General features: G+C 38.8%; 1 protein-coding gene across 2 annotated transcripts; it reads left to right on the top strand.

The window, feature by feature from the left end:
* Positions 1-6,004, top strand: panx3 (pannexin 3). Of its 2 annotated transcripts, XM_041051813.1 has the most exons (6): positions 26-120; positions 423-615; positions 3,675-3,817; positions 4,190-4,404; positions 4,692-5,443; positions 5,886-6,004. In XM_041051813.1, the coding sequence occupies exons 2-6, from the start codon at positions 432-434 to the stop codon at positions 5,942-5,944; spliced, it is 1,353 nt and encodes a 450-aa protein (XP_040907747.1). In that variant the 5' UTR covers positions 26-120; positions 423-431; the 3' UTR covers positions 5,945-6,004. The 2 variants fall into 2 exon arrangements, with proteins under 2 accessions (XP_040907746.1, XP_040907747.1); XM_041051812.1 differs by lacking the exon at positions 5,886-6,004 and having other exon boundaries at positions 1-120; positions 4,692-5,557.
* Positions 6,005-21,446: the final 15,442 nt, after the last annotated feature.

The following is a 21,446-nucleotide window of genomic DNA, read 5'->3' as shown; positions in this document are numbered from 1 at the left end:
ACCGAAGTCCTCCCTGAATACTTAAGGAGCTTTCCAGCACTGTGCAGGCCTTTACAGGGACTCTTTGGATCTGGAACATATTTTCTAATAGTATCACCAGAAAAAGCTGGAAGACTTAAGGTAAGGTGTTGTGGCTTTCTTTATGTGTTTAAGATATTTATTTGGAATAACGTTAATTGCTTTTCCTCTTAATTGGAACACCAAGTCACTACTACTGCTAATTTTTCTATAGGTTTACAGGTATTTCTAGTTTATTATATCACATACAGTGAAGACCGAAAGGGAAGATAAGATAAAGACAAGCTGTGACATGTGACAAAGGTCATGAGTCTGATTTGTCCTTACAGCGCTGAGAGCACACGGTATCTTCTAGTTCTACTTGACTGTGTCAAGAAATAAACCTTTTTCTTATCACTGGGTAGGTGTTCAAAATGTCCATCGCCCAGGCGGCGGCCAAGGCCATGCTATCTGATGCCCTGCTGCAGGGCGGCCCCGGGATAAACCGGATCAACCACTTGGAGCTGGAGCTTCCTCTGGACAAGGTCATCAAATTTGTGTCTGTTGGCCTTCCACTGATGCTGGTGTGCATGGCGTTCGCCCGTGAGATCTCCCTGGGTGAGCAACTCGCTGTCTCTATTCTTTTTTTTTTTTTTTTTTTTGGAAAAACTGTGTGAGAACCTTTTTTTCTTGTTTTGTTTCCCACTTGCTTTTTCCCCAAAATTATACCTTTTATTCACAAGTGCTTGTTTTTCATTCCGTGCTTGCATTTTGGCCTTGTGGTCGTTCTGCATTTCAGCGACACTGTGATTCAGTGTCTTCTGTATTGCAATCATGTACTGTTTGTCCTTGAATTGCTTGCTATTTACTTGCTAAACTGCCTTTAGTTCAACCTGTGATGAGAAGGAATATCATACATACTGATATAAACGCACTTACCCTTCCTGTGGTCCATGGTAACTAAATCAGATTTACCTAAAAGCTCTAGACAAAAATCAAAGTTTTCATGTACCAAAGAAAGAAAACTCTGCTGCAGAGCTATTGGAGGAAAAACTGGAAGCTCAGTTCTTGACCCTAATGTGTTTTATTATAGAGCTCAGTAAAACGTCCTCACAAGTATGCAGATCTCTGCTCTTTCAAAGCAGGTTTTTATCTTTGCACTCAGATACATCTCATCCCTTACACTCCCTACTTGAGGAAACTAAATATTAAGAGCAATAACAATGAGAGCCATAATTACATGGCGCTTTCCTTAACAAAATGAGGGTGCTGTGAAGCAAGAGGAGGTAAACAACACCTATCATAAAAGGAAGGCACTGACTCCATTAAGACCTCCTCACCACAACAGATACCAGTGAAGCAACAATGATATGACAACACGAAATTACTGAAAACACAAAATCATAATGGACTTGAAACTCTATTCAGCAGTTTGTAGACTGTTTTGCTGTTTATTTGACTGCCTGAGCTGATTTAGACCACAGTGGAAAAAAAAAGAAAGAAAAAAACATGTGAATATGATTTGGTGTTTCAGCCAAATCTGTTCACAGTCGTTTAAATAACACAAAAAGCACAACTTGACAACCAGAGGATACGTGGCACGTCCACGGCACCAGTCTATTGCTGAGGAGACTGACTCCCTTGACTTTAAACTGAACGTCATCTCCCCAGAGCTGGTCTGCAATCAGCCTGATGCTCCTGATGCTAATTGCCATGGGGGATGATTGAGAGCGGCGTTCACTAACGCTGGCACGCTGTAATTACAAGGCGAAGTTCTTCTGTGGCAGCTCCCCTCTATTTCAGTCAAACGAGAGGATATGTTGATTAACCAGAGGGGGGGCGTAGAACATGACATGGTGCTGAGGTACACGGCTCAACTGATGGATCTTGGCTGCCTATCTGCTGGGTTGTCAGTTTCACAACAGTGCTTGATTGCGCTGCTGTCTGGAGTCTGGTTTACTTGCACCTGGACTTTCAGCCAAGAATTCTTGTACAAAGCACAAATGTGGGAATGATCTGCCAATGTTAATTGGGGAGTGGGAGTAGGAGATAGGAGCAGTGGTAGAAATTTAGGGCCCTTCGCGTTGCCAAATGGCTCACAGGGGTTGGGAGCTGAGGAGAATATTTTACAAGATGTCATGAGAAGGCATGTGCTGTCGTTTTTTATTTAGGATGACTTGTTAACACGTGCGCCCACACATCCTCTCCCAAGCAAACTGGAAAAAATAGATTTCCATAGTAAGATGCATGAGAACATACAGTGGTGTCAGTTAATATTAGAACTACAGCGCTCACCAGAACTCAAACCTCACTAAGTCCCAGTGTAGCTCCTGTTATCACAGTGTACAGCAACATGTAAGATTAAACTCTTGGGAAGCCATTAAAGCCTAAGACCATTAGAAACATTACATTCTCTTGGCTCATTCGATAACCCACATGCAGGTATTATGTTCTCAGTGTTCTGTTTAATATTAACACGTTTTCACAATTGAAAGCAAATTATGTGAATTGCTCCACAATGATGCCTTTAGGGGTTTGTGAAGTGACAGCTTTGAGAACATGATACACAGCTTTGCACGACATTTCAGAAAAGCTACACTGTCTCACTGTTTCATTATGTGGCTGCCAAGAATGGAGGATGATGAACCAGCACTGTTTTGTCTATTTGTGAACCATCTGTCCTCACCATTAGCCTCACCATGTCGGCCTCTAATAAAATCTACTTGTATTACGGAACAGGATTTCAATTTATTGGATTACGAATTGGCCCTACATGTATTATATGTGTAGAGTGCACTTTGAATGTCCAATTTAGAACACAGAATAGTTTTTAGTATCAAATCAAATGCATCACATGCATTTTGGCCAATTTTCATATATTTTTTCATATAGCTCTTTTTCATAATGTTTGAGATGATGAAATTCAAAGAGTTGTTAGTTACTCAACTGTAACCTCTGCTCCATCTCATAATTATGTTTTAGGTGTTACTATTAATATGTTACAATGTGGCTCATTAATTACACACACGTACATACATTTAGGATAATTGGACCATGTAATGGTTGCCTATAATAACTGGCACAAGAAATTGTGTCCTGACAGTAAATTAGTGGCAGTATGTTTCTACTTACAGAGAGCTGGGCAGATGTGGAGGGTGCTTGTAAAAAATAGAAGCTCCATGTTCCTCTTGTAAGGCTGTGCAGTAGGTGGGGCACACCCTTGGTGCGTTCCCTCCCAAGCTCTGTGTTTAAGGGTGGAGAACCCTTGGGAAATGACAGATGGGTGCGGAGCACAGATTCAAGCGGTCAGACTATATGTGGTAATATCAAGGTGAACTAAATATAAGGTGGAGGAGAGCAGTTTTGGGATGGAGTCACCCAGGGTTTTTAAATGCCAGGCTGCCATTTGGAAACATATGATTTCTCCAGTGAAAATCTGTAGCACTGAAAGGAAAAGGGCATGCAGAAGCTCACATGTACGTGTCTGGTTGTGGACCTCCAGTACTGAGCACTGTGTGTGTGTATGTAAGAGTAGGTGTGTGTGTGTGTGTGTGAGATATCAAAAGCTTAGAGATTGCTTACAGGCAAATTGATAAAGCAGGATCAAAGGAAGCAGTGGAAACCAATTCACTATATGAGCAGATAATGTTACTGATCAACATTTGTTTATTCTGCAGGGCCTCAGATCAGCTGTTTCCCTCCCAGCAATTTCACCATCAAGCAGGCCAGCTATGTGGACACATACTGCTGGGACTCTCTCATGCATCATGAGTTTGACAGCGAGGGGAACTTTGAGGAGCGCTCTCTCTGGGTTCACAAAGTAAGCAAGATTTTGATCAGGCTCTCTTGACTTGTTGTTCCCTTCTAGAGTGGCTGACAGACAAACTGCTGACAGACGAACGCTGAAACATTTTTTTAGCCTTCCTGTAATTTGCAAGACTTCAGTTGAAAATGTCAATGTACCCCTTTAATAAGAAGCAGAGTAACCGATTTGTTGCTAAAATCCATTTGTGAAGTATTCTGACCCAGTGCAGTTTACATTTAAGGCCCCGTCACAAACAGGAAAGTAGCTCTAATTCAGGACTTGTGCCTGTTCATATGAAAAACTGGTTTGTTTATGTGACTCATCTGCTTCTCTGCTACTTTGTCTGCATCTCCTCTCTGCCACCCTTTTCTCTCATTGTCTGTCCAGATGTTCCCTTACTCTCTTCTGGCCATGGCAGTTCTGATGTACCTGCCAGCTCTGATCTGGCGCCAGCTCGTCATGCCCACACTGGGCTCAGACCTGCTCTTCATAATTGACGAACTTGACAAGTCATACAACCGCTCAATCCGACTGGCCCAGAGCATTCTAGATATGCGCCAGAACACTAAAAACCCCCTCACATTTCAGGCCGAGCTGCAGAGGTAAGAGTCCTGTGACTGACTGTTTCAAACAAATTTGCTGCATATTTTCCAGTTTCATGTTCAGAATAACCCAAACTTATAGGTGCTAATTTGCCCCTGAAACAAGAAATTGCCTTGTCTCAGAGTCTCAGTGGGGGGATGGTTGTGGGTGTCGTGTTGGGCAGCTCCTAGCGGCTAAAAGTAGAAGACTGTGGTTGGTTTGGGAGGCTCCCAGCTGGAAATGTGTGTAGCTGTATGAACATGAAGGAGAACATGGTGCTGAGTTTCCTCTCTTTGTCCGGTTGCAGGGCCAAGAAGAAGCGATACTTTGAGTACCCTCTGCTGGAGCGATACATGCAATGCAAACAAAACTCCTACTTCCTTGTTAGTATGCTTTTCTTGCGTGGCTTCCTCCTTCTGACCTTCATGACAGCTGCCTGCCTCTACCTGGCCTACTTCCACCTCTCAGCCTTCCTGCAGGATGAGTTCAGCTGCTTTGTCCGTACGGGCATGCTGCGTGATCAGAGCTGGGTCCCTGAGCTGGTTCAGTGTAAAATGATTGGCCAGCTGGTCTTTCAGGTGATAAGCGTGGCCAACGGTGCAATCTACGTCCTGTTGGCTCCCATTGTTCTCTTCAGCTTGATCCGACTCTTTGTTTGGGACACCACCTTCATCTCTGTCTACGAGGTCCTCCCAGCTCTGGACCTCATCAACCGTCGCAGGCTAGGCTGCCCACTGAACGACCTCAACGTCCTTCTGTTGTTCTTGCGTGCTAATGTAGCGCACTTGAAGTCCTACGGAAACGTGAGGGCACTGTGCTCACTGGCACCGCCACAGGTGGGCAACACCACTGCAGGCCAGGGCTTAAATGCAATGCTGACCCAAGAAGAGATAGAAGAGCGGGAAGAGGCTGCAATGGAGCTGAAAGAGGAGGTGGAGGAGGCCAAGGAGGAAGGGAAGCTCAGCTTAGTGGATATCATGACTATTCTGGGAGCGGCACAGGGAAGAGTGGTGAACTGCAGCGAAAAGAGGCCTCTGGTGGAGGAGAATATGAGCCTGGGTACCGTAACTCTCATCTATTCACTCAAACGCATTCTACTAGTGGCTATTTTTGTCTACATCATTTGGGATGTACAGAAAATTATTAAGTGACCTCCAGACTACAGATACAGGCTCTGAAAATGAATAGCAAGTGCTTTAAATATAACTGAATACAGATTCATTTCATATCCAAGTGGACCTGAGGAAGCAGTTTGAGAAACATTAGTAACTGTAGGCAGTGAATCCAAATAAAATAGTATGGTAAAACTGTTTCTCTGTTATGTTTCTAACTGCATTACTTTTGTTTTGTGTTTTTTTTTTTTTTGTTTGTTTTTTTCATTCTGAAATCAAACTGAAACACCTATATTTCTAAAAGAGTCTTTTAAACTCAGTGGCTAATGTAGAAGAGATAGATTTGTGGTACTTCCTTCTCCCTAACTGCCCTCTCTGTCTCTTCACAGAGCCAAACCACCAGGGGTACCATGAGTTGAAGGAGACAGCACCATTTAGTCATTACTAGGCCTCCTATGGACTGAATCAATGTGATAACAATTGGGGGGGGGGGGGGGGGGGCGGGTTGGGACACTCTCTACAGTAGATTTTCAAGAGTACTGTACCCACAAAGACTGCGGATACCAATCATGGGTTGCTGCGGTCTGAAGACAAAAAAAAAAAAAAAAGCCTCTTTTAGAATTACAGGGCAGATTGTTCTGGCTGGAAATGTCAATGGATTTGGATTTGTCAGTTTCCAGCATTTGTGCATCTGTAGCTGCCTCAGACTTTCCCTCTGTCAGTCTGTCTTCAGGCTGGTCCCGTTTATTTTTAAGAAGCCAAGAGTGGCCAGTATTCAGAGGGAGCATGCAAGTGGCTGTTATAATCATGGTGTGAGAACACAAAGCATGAATCTCAACCAAGACCACACAGTATAATAAAAACTATATGTCATCAGGACTTGGTTCGGTTATGTATTTGTGACAGGAGCTCTGTAAGTATACAGTATGCTGCTGAGACAGAAGAAACACTTTTAGGGATAACCATGGATTCCAGTGTCAGTAACTTTCTGCGACTTATATTTTATGAACTTAATATTGTAATTTATGTACTCATTTTTCTTCATGCTTCCTTCTATTGTTATTTACTTTTCAGTAAATCCCAATTTTGTCTTTCTGTGAATTCTGAGAAGTGTATTCTATGTAATTCTAAATAAATTAAGTTGGTGTAACTACTCCCCTCATCATTAACTATCCCAGTTTACATTCCTGCAGATGTATACTTCACATTTTTAAAGTTGAATTTTTGACAAACAAGCTTCCAATGTAAAACATCAGGAAGTCAAACTGAACTGCCAGTTTAAGGACAGCAGAGAGCCACTTGTTTTTTTTTTTCCAGGGCTTTTATTTTTAGTGCATGTAATTTCAGAGATGGACTAAGCACTGTTTCTGGGCCGAAATGTCAGACGCTCATCTACCAAAAGTAGACACTGAATAGACAAAATACTCTAATTTAAGCCATGTCAATGAATTTGAAAGACTTGAAATGTTGTTAGCTGCTGGATTACTGTGTACTGTTTTCATAACTGCATGAGCTGGCATCACAGCTGTATTTATAGGCATGAAATATTTGTATGATTACATCTATCAGAAAGAGGAAAACACAAGGTGTGAGAAAAGCAATTGTAGAAAGTTGAGCATTTTAACACAGGTATCAGGATGACGGTGAGTTGTTTTTGGTCAGAGTGCCAGTAAGTCACATGCAACTGTTATTTAACCAGATGATACAGCAACCAATTGACAGATGGAAAAAGTGAAACATCTACCATTAACTGTGTTTCAGAGTGACCAAAAGTCATCTGAGGGGAGGCCCTTCTGGAACCAAATTAGAGACAAAGTGCCTCTTTTACATGAACCAGCCTTGGCAAAAAAAAAAAAAGAAAGAAAAATATATGTAGCAAGCCGTTCTGCTTGTGTCACCATGTGTGACTATTCTACAGAACGAGCCAAGAATTACTGCTGTGCAGGAACAGTGTAGAGTAAAGCATGCAATTATTTTGATGTAGTTAAAGACACAAAGGCAGGCGACTTTCCTAGTGATTAAGAAAGGTTGGTGTAAAACAGGATTGCAATGTGGATCTGAGGCTTATAATGAACCCTTTGGAAGTCCAGTTACAAAGCATGTGTGTGTTTTGCAGAATTTCCTGTCGCTGCAAAAACTTAATGAACAGTGTGTTTTATTATGGAAACAGGAAGTCACGGGCCATGGACCACTTTATAGTCAGCTTTCTGATATTCTCTGTGCCAGAATAATTGTTAGGCCCTGCTGTAAAACTTATGTATTTGATGTTTTTTTTTTTTTTCTCTTCAGCAACAGTCATGCTTGTAAGATCCCATCGTCCATCATCCATCTGCCACAGAACAGGAAACAGGAAGACAGATGGTGATAATGAATGTTCTTAACATCATATTTGGAATGGGAGCAAACGTAATTCACAGCTCAACACAAAGGCACAAACAGGAGTATCTGCTGCCTGTGATGGTGTTGTTGTTGTCTTGGCTGCAGCCGGCTGGCTCAGGCCACTTGAGGGCATCATTGAGTCATGCTGAAACCAGACTGCCCGCATTGTTTTGATAGCAATATATTAATTTAGGGCTGCATCACAAGTGGGGTCAGTGTTGATATTTATAATTCCTGTAATCAAAACAAAAGAGAATGCAGTCTCATTCAAATCAGCCTTATCAGGCGTTCACCAGGTCCAGACTCCTCTGCCAGAGTCTGTAAAAGCTTCTGTGCCGCAGCCAATTTCCCAGAGTCAGTATGTGTGAGGAGGTTGGTGTAGCTGTGATTGGAGCTCTGCCTTTTGGACTCAAGAAACCGCTGGCAATCTTCACCGAGTTCAGCTATGTCAGCAGGCTGGACACCGACTACCACCGTTTGCGTTCTGTGTTTCCCAAAATGTTGGGCATAATGCTTGTGCTTTAAAGCACAGGATTTGACTGAGTGAAATGAGAGATCAAAGGTGTCCTCAGCCCGCTCCACACTGTCATTCCCGCCCGCCTGGATAATGGCGATGACTCTGTTACATCCAAACAATACTGAGGCCGTATCATCACAGGGTTTACATAACTCTCCTGCAGCTCGCAGCACAGCAGTAAGCAAAATTCAGGATCCAAGTGATTGAGTTTGTACAGAGATACAGCCTGACAGCTCTCTGAGCCATAACCTTTTAACTCAACTCTCCATGAGAAATCTACTGATCGGATCAGATAGAAACATCAAATGACTTCACACTCATCTTGTTTGTTTTCAGTGATCTATGTGCTTAACTCTGGTGTGAGAGGAGGACTATTAGCGTAGGGGATTGGGTTCCTTTAAAACTGACCACAGTACCATCTAATTAGGACTGATGTATGAGGAAAATTAATTTTTTTTTGTGATGACTGATGCTGTGTTCATGTCCAGTAATAGCTACCTGAAATACAACCAGCTTTTTCCTGGTCGTGGTTTTACAAACACATTGTTTTGCCATTTGGATCGCTGGCTGTAAAGGAGCCAAGGTCAGACGCCTGCAGATCAGCCTCATGAGGAATTTAAAGTGAGTTTCACATGGTAACAGCATGCAAAACATGAGCTGGAGGTAAACCTTTAAGCAGAGTGGAGGTGACCTTCAGTTCATGACACAATTGATCCACTGTAGCTCACCTTGTTCAGATGGCCATGAAATAAAGACAGCACTTCGAATTAAAAGTGATAGGCCACACTGATCAGAAAACACACACTCAGTTTTGTGCCGTTGCCACAGTGATAAGAGAAGCCATGATAGGCTTATTGTGATTATAGTGGGGACGTATAATAAAATGAAGAAAAATCAAACCAATCATAAATAATTCCAACGTTCACCAAAAGCAAACCACTATTGGACACATTTTGGTAACATCTTTAATGAACATCTATACTCAGTCTGTGCTTCAGTGCTTTTACAACAGTACACTCAACAATACAGTGGCTCACTGTAGACCGCGGCTAATTAGAGAAACTTGTCCAAAAAGAAAACGAGCCAAATCCACAGCAGTCCTCATTGACCCCTCTCAGCACGGAGAGCCCTTCATCTTCAGAGGGTGGGGGAAATGTTCTCTCCACATTTGACTCACAGGTTTGTTAGTAAGCACGGTCCCCTTCCTCTGAGGGACTGACCTGTGTCTTTTTTTTTTTTTTTTTCTTCCCTGATGTTTTTGATTCATCAAGTTTGAGTGGATTTCTCTTCTTTGTTTAGTCGTGTTAGCTAACATTGCCAGTTTTCAGTCCTTCCTCTTCAAACAAAGCACCGTCACCACTGCAGGAAATGTACAATATCTGTTCATGAGAACACCCACCTAACACCTGCTGAGTGGCTTTCATGAACTGGCTGCACTGTTATGTGAATCACCTGTGTATGTATTTCTGTATTGAGGTATTGGCGATTCATTCCTCAATCTCTTACATTTGAATAAAATATCTACAAATCCTCACACTCTATAAAGCTCAACTTTCCTCACAAAACACGTAAGAACAAGCAGTAATGATGATCTGAAACCATCTGAGGCTGAATAAATTAAGACCCATCAAGAGCAAGATGAATAATCGTGATTATACTGTTTTTATGCAGCTCACTGTAACTCATCAAACAGGAGCAGAAGTTGATCATACAATAATCTTGGGGTTTATTGGTGTATTTCCACAAGGCTCAGTTTGTCTTGGAAACAAAAGCAGGTAAAACTCATATTTAGAAAACAATTCTTATTAAACAAGAGCAGTTTCTCATAAAACTTTGCACTCCTGGGCAAATGAATCGTCCTGCCCCAACTTACTGCTACAGGTTCTTGGGGGCCCCAATGGAAACTGAAGACAAGACCTGCAGACACTACTCAGGGCTGAAAAACACAGTAATTCCTCTTAACAATCACTCAACTTAGCAAGTCTATGTATTATTCTGTATTTATCTTTTAGCCTTAATCTTAACATGACTTAGATTTTTTTGATGCACATTAACTGTATGGTTGAGAAACCTTTTGTGTAATTCAAACTGCATTTACAGAACACCAGGGCAAGTCTTGACCTCCAGAGTGACTCCAATCCACCCTGACTCATAGTGCTGACAAGACTCTTACCTCAGGTGTCAATGTCAAGTACAGCTGTCAGCAGGTACGGATGTGGGATGACACAGAAAACGGGGGGCTGACATTGTATTTCAGTCAGTGCTGTCATCTCCTGACACTGATAATGTCCTGAAAGGTGGAAATACATCTCCCCTCTCCACCTCTGCAGAGCACCGAGCGACAACTACTGTATCATTTCAGCTTATTTATCCATATAGTCATTTACAATACATGTTTCAAAGTAATAGGCTGGTTGAGAAGAGTGTTGAGACAAGATACACACACAGACAAAAGCAGCTCTAACACTCACTCATGACATTTAATGTCTGCATGTTGCTGCTGATGATTTTCTTTTTTTTTGGTGGTAGGATGATTGTTGTTTTTTTTAATTTAATCTTTATCAAGACATCTGTATAAAATGCAGTTTAAGCTAAAAAGCACAGAAAAGATCAGACCTCTGCCAAACACTGGGCAAACTCTCCAACTCGCTGTTGCACTCATAGCCTTCTTGTCCATCACACATCTTTTAACTTGAGCTAATTTTTTTGGACTCTGCAAACATATTCTTCGGATTTGGAATCAAGCTACTCGTGCTAGTTTCATAATTACGGCTGCAAGATGGTAATTCTCTACATGGTGGAAATCCCACGTCCAGATGACTACGAAAATCTAATCAATCAGCCCAATCTGTCCACCAGATTTCATTGGAAATCTGTTCTTAGGTTCTTGACATTTCCTGCCAACACACAGCCCAACAAAGTAACTGATGGCTGAAAATATAACCTTCTTGGCAACAATAGCACAATTTATTTGCATTAGTAATTCACTTTTGCATGCACCACAGACACACACACATGCTGCTTGGTCCCTTGGGTCAGTGTGTAGTTCTTGTAATTGAGAAGTAACCCCCCTTCGCCACAGCAACCTTTGCCAGTGTGTCTATATATTATATTATGGTATGTGTAGTCTGTCCTTAGGCTATGCACAAAGTTTGGTGTTGAAAGCTCAGAAAACACCATGAGATGCCTTCAGGGGAAAGCTGTTGAAAAACATCCCAAAAACTCAGTTTGGTGTAGGTTGACAGAACTGGAGTCAGATTTGTTGTGCAAGGACAAATATATGTAAAGTATATGTGCCACATTTCATATGTATGATACATACACATACGGACATTTGTACAGTCAAGTGTATCACACAGAGAATAAGACAGTAGAAGGCCTAATAAATTCTGATAGAGACAAAATTTAGAGAATAATTTTGTTTTACATATCGGAGGTGGAAGCACTCAGGTACACCATCATCATGCAGCTCATCAGATGGAGAATGTGTCAGATCTGCTCATGACTGATGATTTTCAAAGGCCCAAACTCATTTGCATGAGTGGGACAGTTGGAAACAGTTTGACCTCTGCCTTGTAGCTGCAAATTTAATTAGTTGTGGTGTCCAGTGCTATCAGTGGGAAAAGAGCATAACCAGTTTATGAGAGAACTGACAGTGAACTGACTGAAAACACAGGGATCTGTGTGTGAAATTCATAAAAATTCAATTCAGTCACTGATTTTCTGTCTTACACAGCTTTTAAAAAAAAAAAAAAAAAGTTTTCTTGTGTTTCCTTTTTAAACCCCGTGGTGGATTCATAGGAAAACAGTTACTAATATTCTGTGTCTTACTAAACTGGGTGCTGCAGTAGCTTGGCACGACTAAAACAGGCAGGTGACTGGTCACCTCTGTTCAGGTGAGAAAGTAGCTAAGATTTGAACATGTCATGGTCATAGTATAGTAAGGCGTCAAAATGGGCCAAAAAAGTCATACTTTAAAACAGCCTCAAAATGTCATAAAAATGATCATAGTATAGTAAGGCGTCAAAATGGACCAAAAAAAGTTATACTTTAAAACAGCCTCAAAATGTCATAAAAATAGTCATAGTATAGTAAGGCGAAAAAATGGGCCAAAAAAAGTCATACTTTTTTTTGGCTTCGAAATGTCATCAAAATGGTCATAGTATAGTAAGGCATCAAAATGGGCCAAAAAAAGTATGACTTTAAAATGGCCTCAAAATGTCATAAAAATGGTCATAGTATAATAAGGCGTCAAAATGGGCTAAAAAAAGTCATACTTTTTTTTGGCCTCAAAATGTCATAAAAATGGTCATAGTATAGTAAGGCATCAAAATGGGCCAAAAAAAGTCATACTTTTTTTTGGCCTCAAAATGTCATAAAAATGGTCATAGTATATTAAGACGTCAAAATCGGCCAAAAAAAAGTCCGATTTTTTTTTGGCCTCAAAATGTCATAAAAAACGTCATAGTATAGCAGGGGTGGGAAAACTGTTCCATAAAGGGCCGGTGTGGCTGCAGGTTTTTGTTCCAAACAAGCACCAGCACACCAGACTTGACTCATTTAATCAACTGATCTCAGTCTTCAGACAGTTGATTGGTCAAACTGTGTGCTCTTCATTGGTTGGAACAAAAACCTGCAGCCACACCGGCCCTTTGTGGAACAGTTTGCCCATCCCTGTAGTATACTATGGCGTCAAAATCGGCCAAAAAAAGTCATACTTTAGTATGACCTCAAAATGTCATAAAAAACGTCATAGTATAGTATGGCGTCAAAATCGGCCAAAAAAAGTCATACTTTAGCATGACCTCAAAATGTGCCAAAAAAAGTCATAGTATAGTATGGTGTCAAAATCGGCCAAAAAAAGTCATACTTTAGTATGAGCTCAAAATGTGCCAAAAAACGTCATAGTATAGTATGGCGTCAAAATCGGCCAAAAAAAGTCATAGTATAGTATGGCGTCAAAATCGCCCAAAAAAAGTCATACTTTAGTATGACCTCAAAATGTCATAAAAAACGTCATAGTATAGTATGGCGTCAAAATCGGCCAAAAAAAGTCATACTTTAGTATGACCTCAAAATGTCATAAAAAACGTCATAGTATAGTATGGCGTCAAAATCGGCCAAAAAAAGTCATACATTAGTATGACCTCAAAATGTCATAAAAAACGTCATAGTATAGTATGGCGTCAAAATCGGCCAAAAAAAGTCATACTTTAGTATGACCTCAAAATGTGCCAAAAAACGTCATAGTATAGTATGGCGTCAAAATCGGCCAACAAAAGTCATACTTTAGTATGACCTCAAATTGTCATAAAAAACGTCATAGTATAGTATGGCGTCAAAATCGGCCAAAAAAAGTCATACTTTAGTATGACCTCAAAATGTGCCAAAAAACGTCATAGTATAGTATGGCGTTAAAATCGGCCAAAAAAAGTCATACTTTAGTATGACCTCAAAATGTGCCAAAAAACGTCATAGTATAGTATGGCGTCAAAATCGGCCAAAAAAAGTCATACTTTAGTATGACCTCAAAATGTCATAAAAAACGTCATAGTATAGTATGGCGTCAAAATCGGCAAAAAAAAGTCATACTTTAGTATGACCTCAAAATGTCATAAAAAACGTCATAGTATAGAATGGCGTCAAAATCGGCCAAAAAAAGTCATACTTTAGTATGACCACAAAATGTGCCTAAAAACGTCATAGTATAGTATGGCGTCAAAATCGGCCAAAAAAAGTCATACTTTAGTATGACCTCAAAATGTGCCAAAAAACGTCATAGTATAGTATGGCGTCAAAATCGGCCAAAAAAAGTCATACTTTAGTATGACCTCAAAATGTGCCAAAAAACGTCATAGTATAGTATGGCGTCAAAATCGGCCAAAAAAAGTCATACTTTAGTATGACCTCAAAATGTGCCAAAAAATGTCATAGTATAGTATGGCGTCAAAATCGGCCAAAAAAAGTCATACTTTAGTATGACCTCAAAATGTGCCAAAAAACGTCATAGTATAGTATGGCGTCAAAATCGGCCAAAAAAAGTCATACTTTAGTATGACCTCAAAATGTCATAAAAAACGTCATAGTATAGTATGGCGTCAAAATCGGCAAAAAAAAGTCATACTTTAGTATGACCTCAAAATGTCATAAAAAACGTCATAGTATAGAATGGCGTCAAAATCGGCCAAAAAAAGTCATACTTTAGTATGACCTCAAAATGTGCCTAAAAACGTCATAGTATAGTATGGCGTCAAAATCGGCCAACAAAAGTCATACTTTAGTATGACCTCAAATTGTCATAAAAAACGTCATAGTATAGTATGGCGTCAAAATCGGCCAAAAAAAGTCATACTTTAGTATGACCTCAAAATGTGCCAAAAAACGTCATAGTATAGTATGGCGTTAAAATCGGCCAAAAAAAGTCATACTTTAGTATGACCTCAAAATGTGCCAAAAAACGTCATAGTATAGTATGGCGTCAAAATCAGCCAAAAAAAGTCATACTTTAGTATGACCTCAAAATGTCATAAAAAACGTCATAGTATAGTATGGCGTCAAAATCGGCAAAAAAAAGTCATACTTTAGTATGACCTCAAAATGTCATAAAAAACGTCATAGTATAGAATGGCGTCAAAATCGGCCAAAAAAAGTCATACTTTAGTATGACCACAAAATGTGCCTAAAAACGTCATAGTATAGTATGGCGTCAAAATCGGCCAAAAAAAGTCATACTTTAGTATGACCTCAAAATGTGCCAAAAAACGTCATAGTATAGTATGGCGTCAAAATCGGCCAAAAAAAGTCATACTTTAGTATGACCTCAAAATGTGCCAAAAAACGTCATAGTATAGTATGGCGTCAAAATCGGCCAAAAAAAGTCATACTTTAGTATGACCTCAAAATGTGCCAAAAAATGTCATAGTATAGTATGGCGTCAAAATCGGCCAAAAAAAGTCATACTTTAGTATGACCTCAAAATGTGCCAAAAAACGTCATAGTATAGTATGGCGTCAAAATCGGCCAAAAAAAGTCATACTTTAGTATGACCTCAAAATGTCATAAAAAACGTCATAGTATAGTATGGCGTCAAAATCGGCAAAAAAAAGTCATACTTTAGTATGACCTCAAAATGTCATAAAAAACGTCATAGTATAGAATGGCGTCAAAATCGGCCAAAAAAAGTCATACTTTAGTATGACCTCAAAATGTGCCTAAAAACGTCATAGTATAGTATGGCGTCAAAATCGGCCAAAAAAAGTCATACTTTAGTATGACCTCAAAATGTGCCAAAAAACGTCATAGTATAGTATGGCGTCAAAATCGGCCAAAAAAAGTCATACTTTAGTATGACCTCAAAATGTCATAAAAAACGTCATAGTATAGTATGGCGTCAAAATCGGCCAAAAAAAGTCATACTTTAGTATGACCTCAAAATGTGCCAAAAAACGTCATAGTATAGTATGGCGTCAAAATCGGCCAAAAAAAGTCATACTTTAGTATGACCTCAAAATGTGCCTAAAAACGTCATAGTATAGTATGGCGTCAAAATCGGCCAAAAAAAGTCATACTTTAGTATGACCTCAAAATGTCATAAAAAACGTCATAGTATAGTATGGCGTCAAAATCGGCCAAAAAAAGTCATACTTTAGTATGACATCAAAATGTGCCAAAAAACATTATAGTATAGTATGGCGTCAAAATCGGCCAAAAAAAGTCATACTTTAGTATGACCTCAAAATGTGCCAAAAAACGTCATAGTATTGTATGGCGTCAAATTAGGCCAAAAAAAGTCATAGTATAGTATGGCGTCAAAATCGGCCAAAAAAAAGTCATAGTATAGTATGGTGTCAAAATCGGCCAAAAAAAGTCATACTTTAGTATGACCTCAAAATGTGCCAAAAAACGTCATAGTATAGTATGGCGTCAAAATCGGCCAAAAAAAGTCATACTTTAGTATGACCTCAAAATGTCATAAAAAACGTCATAGTATAGTATAGTATGGCGTCAAATCGGCCAAAAAAAGTCATACTTTAGTATGACCTCAAAATGTGCCAAAAAACGTCATAGTATAGTATGGCGTCAAAATCGGCCAAAAAAAGTCATACTTTAGTATGACCTCAAAATGTGCCAAAAAACGTCATAGTATAGTATGGCGTCAAAATCGGCCAAAAAAAGTCATACTTTAGTATGACCTCAAAATGTGCCAAAAAAACGTCATAGTATAGTATGGCGTCAAAATCGGCCAAAAAAAGTCATACTTTAGTATGACCTCAAAATGTGCCAAAAAAACGTCATAGTATAGTATGGCGTCAAAATCGGCCAAAAAAAGTCATACTTTAGTATGACCTCAAAATGTGCCAAAAAACCTCATAGTATAGTATGGCGTCAAAATCGGCCAAAAAAAGTCATACTTTAGTATGACCTCAAAATGTCATAAAAAACGTCATAGTATAGTATGGCATCAAAATAGGCTAAAAAAAGTCATAGTATAGTATGGCGTCAAAATCGGCCAAAAAAAGTCATAGTATAGTATGGTGTCAAAATCGGCCAAAAAAAGTCATACTTTAGTATGACCTCAAAATGTGCCAAAAAACGTCATAGTATAGTATGGCGTCAAAATCGGGCCAAAAAAAGTCATAGTATAGTATGGCGTCAAAATCGGCCAAAAAAAGTCATACTTTAGTATGACCTCAAAATGTGCCAAAAAACGTCATAGTATAGTATGGCGTCAAAATCGGCCAAAAAAAGTCATACTTTAGTATGACCTCAAAATGTCATAAAAAACGTCATAGTATCGTATGGCGTCAAAATCGGCCAAAAAAAGTCATACTTTAGTATGACCTCAAAATGTGCCAAAAAACGTCATAGTATAGTATGGTGTCAAAATCGGCCAAAAAAAGTCATACTTTAGTATGACCTCAAAATGTGCCAAAAAACGTCATAGTATAGTATGGCGTCAAAATCGGCCAAAAAAAGTCATACTTTAGTATGACCTCAAAATGTCATAAAAACGTCATAGTATAGTATGGAGTCAAAATCGGCCAAAAAAAGTCATGGTATTGTATGGCGTCAAAATCGGCCAAAAAAAGTCATAGTATAGTATGGCGTCAAAATCGGCCAAAAAAAGTCATACTTTAGTATGACCTCAAAATGTGCCAAAAAACGTCATTGTATAGTATGGCGTCAAAATCGGCCAAAAAAAGTCATACTTTAGTATGACCTCAAAATGTGCCAAAAAAACGTCATAGTATAGTATGGCGCCAAAATCGGCCAAAAAAAGTCATACTTTAGTATGACCTCAAAATGTGCCAAAAAACGTCATAGTATAGTATGGCGTCAAAATCGGCCAAAAAAAGTCATACTTTAGTATGACCTCAAAAAACGTCATAGTATAGTATGGCGTCAAAATCGGCCAAAAAAAGTCATACTTTAGTATGACCTCAAAATGTCATAAAAAACGTCATTGTATAGTATGGCGTCAAAATCGGCCAAAAAAAGTCATACTTTAGTATGACCTCAAAATGTGCCAAAAAACGTCATAGTATAGTATGGCGTCAAAATCGGCCAAAAAAAGTCATAGTATAGTATGGCGTCAAAATCGGCCAAAAAAAGTCATACTTTAGTATGACATAGTATGACATCAAAATGTGCCAAAAAACGTCATAGTATAGTATGGCGTCAAAATCGGCCAAAAAAAGTCATACTTTAGTATGACCTCAAAATGTGCCAAAAAACGTCATAGTATAGTATGGCGTCAAAATCGGCCAAAAAAAGTCATACTTTAATATGACCTCAAAATGTCCTAAAAAACGTCATAGTATAGTATGGCGTCAAAATCGGCCAAAAAAAGTCATACTTTAGTATGACCTCAAAATGTCATAAAAAACGTCATAGTATAGTATGGCGTCAAAATCGGCCAAAAAAAGTCATACTTTAGTATGACCTCAAAATGTGCCAAAAAACGTCATAGTATAGTATGGAGTCAAAATCGGCCAAAAAAAGTCATGGTATTGTATGGCGTCAAAATCGGCCAAAAAAAGTCATAGTATAGTATGGCGTCAAAATCGGCCAAAAAAAGTCATACTTTAGTATGACTTCAAAATGTCATAAAAAACGTCATAGTATAGTATGGCGTCAAAATCGGCCAAAAAAAGTCATACTTTAGTATGACCTCAAAATGTGCCAAAAAACGTCATAGTATAGTATGGCGTCAAAATCGGCCAAAAAAAGTCATAGTATAGTATGGCGTCAAAATCGGCCAAAAAAAGTCATAGTATAGTATGGCGTCAAAATCGGACAAAAAACGTCATAGTATAGTATGACCTCAAAATGTGCCAGAAAACGTCATAGTATAGTATGGCGTCAAAATCGGCCAAAAAAAGTCATACTTTAGTATGACCTCAAAATGTGCCAAAAAACGTCATAGTATAGTATGGCGTCAAAATCGGCCAAAAAAAGTCATACTTTAGTATGACCTCAAAATGTGCCTAAAAACGTCATAGTATAGTATGGCGTCAAAATCGGCCAAAAAAAGTCATACTTTAGTATGACCTCAAAATGTGCCAAAAAACGTCATAGTATAGTATGGCGTCAAAATCGGCCAAAAAAAGTCATAGTATAGTATGGCGTCAAAATCGGCCAAAAAAAGTCATAGTATAGTATGGTGTCAAAATCTGCCAAAAAAAGTCATACTTTAGTATGACTTCAAAATGTGCCAAAAAACGTCATAGTATAGTATGGCGTCAAAATCGGCCAAAAAAAGTCATAGTATAGTATGGCGTCAAAATCGGCCAAAAAAAGTCATACTTTAGTATGACCTCAAAATGTCATAAAAAACGTCATAGTATAGTATGGCGTCAAAATCGGCCAAAAAAAGTCATACTTTAGTATGACCTCAAAATGTGCCAAAAAACGTCATAGTATAGTATGGCGTCAAAATCGGCCAAAAAAAGTCATACTTTAATATGACCTCAAAATGTCCTAAAAAACGTCATAGTATAGTATGGCGTCAAAATCGGCCAAAAAAAGTCATACTTTAGTATGACCTCAAAATGTCATAAAAAACGTCATAGTATAGTATGGCGTCAAAATCGGCCAAAAAAAGTCATACTTTAGTATGACCTCAAAATGTGCCAAAAAACGTCATAGTATAGTATGGCGTCAAAATCGGCCAAAAAAAGTCATACTTTAGTATGACCTCAAAATGTGCCAAAAAACGTCATAGTATAGTATGGCGTCAAAATGTGCCAAAAAAAGTCATAGTATAGTATGGCGTCAAAATCGGCCAAAAAAAGTCATACTTTAGTATGACCTCAAAATCGGCCAAAAAAAGTCATAGTATAGTATGGCGTCAAAATCGGCCAAAAAAAGTCATACTTTAGTATGACTTCAAAATGTCATAAAAAACGTCATAGTATAGTATGGCGTCAAAATCGGCCAAAAAAAGTCATACTTTAGTATGACCTCAAAATGTGCCAAAAAACGTCATAGTATAGTATGGCGTCAAAATCGGCCAAAAAAAGTCATAGTATAGTATGGCGTCAAAATCGGCCAAAAAAGTCATAGTATAGTATGGCGTCAAAATCGGACAAAAAACGTCATAGTATAGTATGACCTCAAAATGTGCCAGAAAACGTCATAGTATAGTATGGCGTCAAAATCGGCCAAAAAAAGGCATAGTATAGTATGGCGTCAAAATCGGCCAAAAAAAGTCATAGTATAGTATGGCGTCAAAATCGGCCAAAAAAAGTCATACTTTAGTATGACCTCAAAATGTGCCAAAAAACGTCATAGTATAGTATGGCGTCAAAATCGGCCAAAAAAAGTCATACTTTAGTATGACCTCAAAATGTGCCAAAAAACGTCATAGTATAGTATGGCGTCAAAATCGGCCAAAAAAAGTCATACTTTAGTATGACTTCAAAATGTCATAAAAAACGTCATAGTATAGTATGGCGTCAAAATCGGCCAAAAAAAGTCATACTTTAGTATGACCTCAAAATGTGCCAAAAAACGTCATAGTATAGTATGGCGTCAAAATCGGCCAAAAAAAGTCATAGTATAGTATGGCGTCAAAATCGGCCAAAAAAAGTCATACTTTAGTATGACCTCAAAATGTCATAAAAAACGTCATAGTATAGTATGGCGTCAAAATCGGCCAAAAAAAGTCATACTTTAGTATGAGCTCAAAATGTGCCAAAAAACGTCATAGTATAGTATGGCGTCAAAATCGGCCAAAAAAAGTCATACTTTAGTATGACCTCAAAATGTCATAAAAAACGTCATTGTATAGTATGGCGTCAAAATCGGCCAAAAAAAGTCATACTTTAGTATGACCTCAAAATGTGCCAAAAAACGTCATAGTATAGTATGGCGTCAAAATCGGCCAAAAAAAGTCATAGTATAGTATGGCGTCAAAATCGGCCAAAAAAAGTCATACTTTAGTATGACCTCAAAATGTGCCAAAAAACGTCATAGTATAGTATGGCGTCAAAATCGGCCAAAAAAAGTCATACTTTAGTATGACCTCAAAATGTGCCAAAAAACGTCATAGTATAGTATGGCGTCAAAATCGGCCAAAAAAAGTCATACTTTAGTATGACCTCAAAATGTCATAAAAAACGTCATAGTATAGTATGGCAGTATGGCGTCAAAATAGGCCAAAAAAAGTCATAGTATAGTATGGTGTCAAAATCGGCCAAAAAAAGTCATACTTTAGTATGACCTCAAAATGTGCCAAAAAACGTCATAGTATAGTATGGCGTCAAAATCGGCCAAAAAAAGTCATACTTTAGTATGACCTCAAAATGTCATAAAAAACGTCATAGTATAGTATGGCGTCAAAATCGGCCAAAAAAAGTCATACTTTAGTATGACCTCAAAATGTGCTAAAAAAACGTCATAGTATAGTATGGAGTCAAAATCGGCCAAAAAAAGTCATGGTATTGTATGGCGTCAAAATCGGCCAAAAAAAGTCATAGTATAGTATGGCGTCAAAATCGGCCAAAAAAAGTCATACTTTAGTATGACCTCAAAATGTCATAAAAAACGTCAT

The sequence above is a fragment of the Toxotes jaculatrix genome, chromosome 12 (assembly GCF_017976425.1).
Source record: "Toxotes jaculatrix isolate fToxJac2 chromosome 12, fToxJac2.pri, whole genome shotgun sequence".
Taxonomy (NCBI): domain Eukaryota; kingdom Metazoa; phylum Chordata; class Actinopteri; family Toxotidae; genus Toxotes; species Toxotes jaculatrix.
The sequence above is the reverse complement of the archived record's forward strand: the minus strand, read 5'-3'. Positions and strand labels throughout refer to the sequence as shown.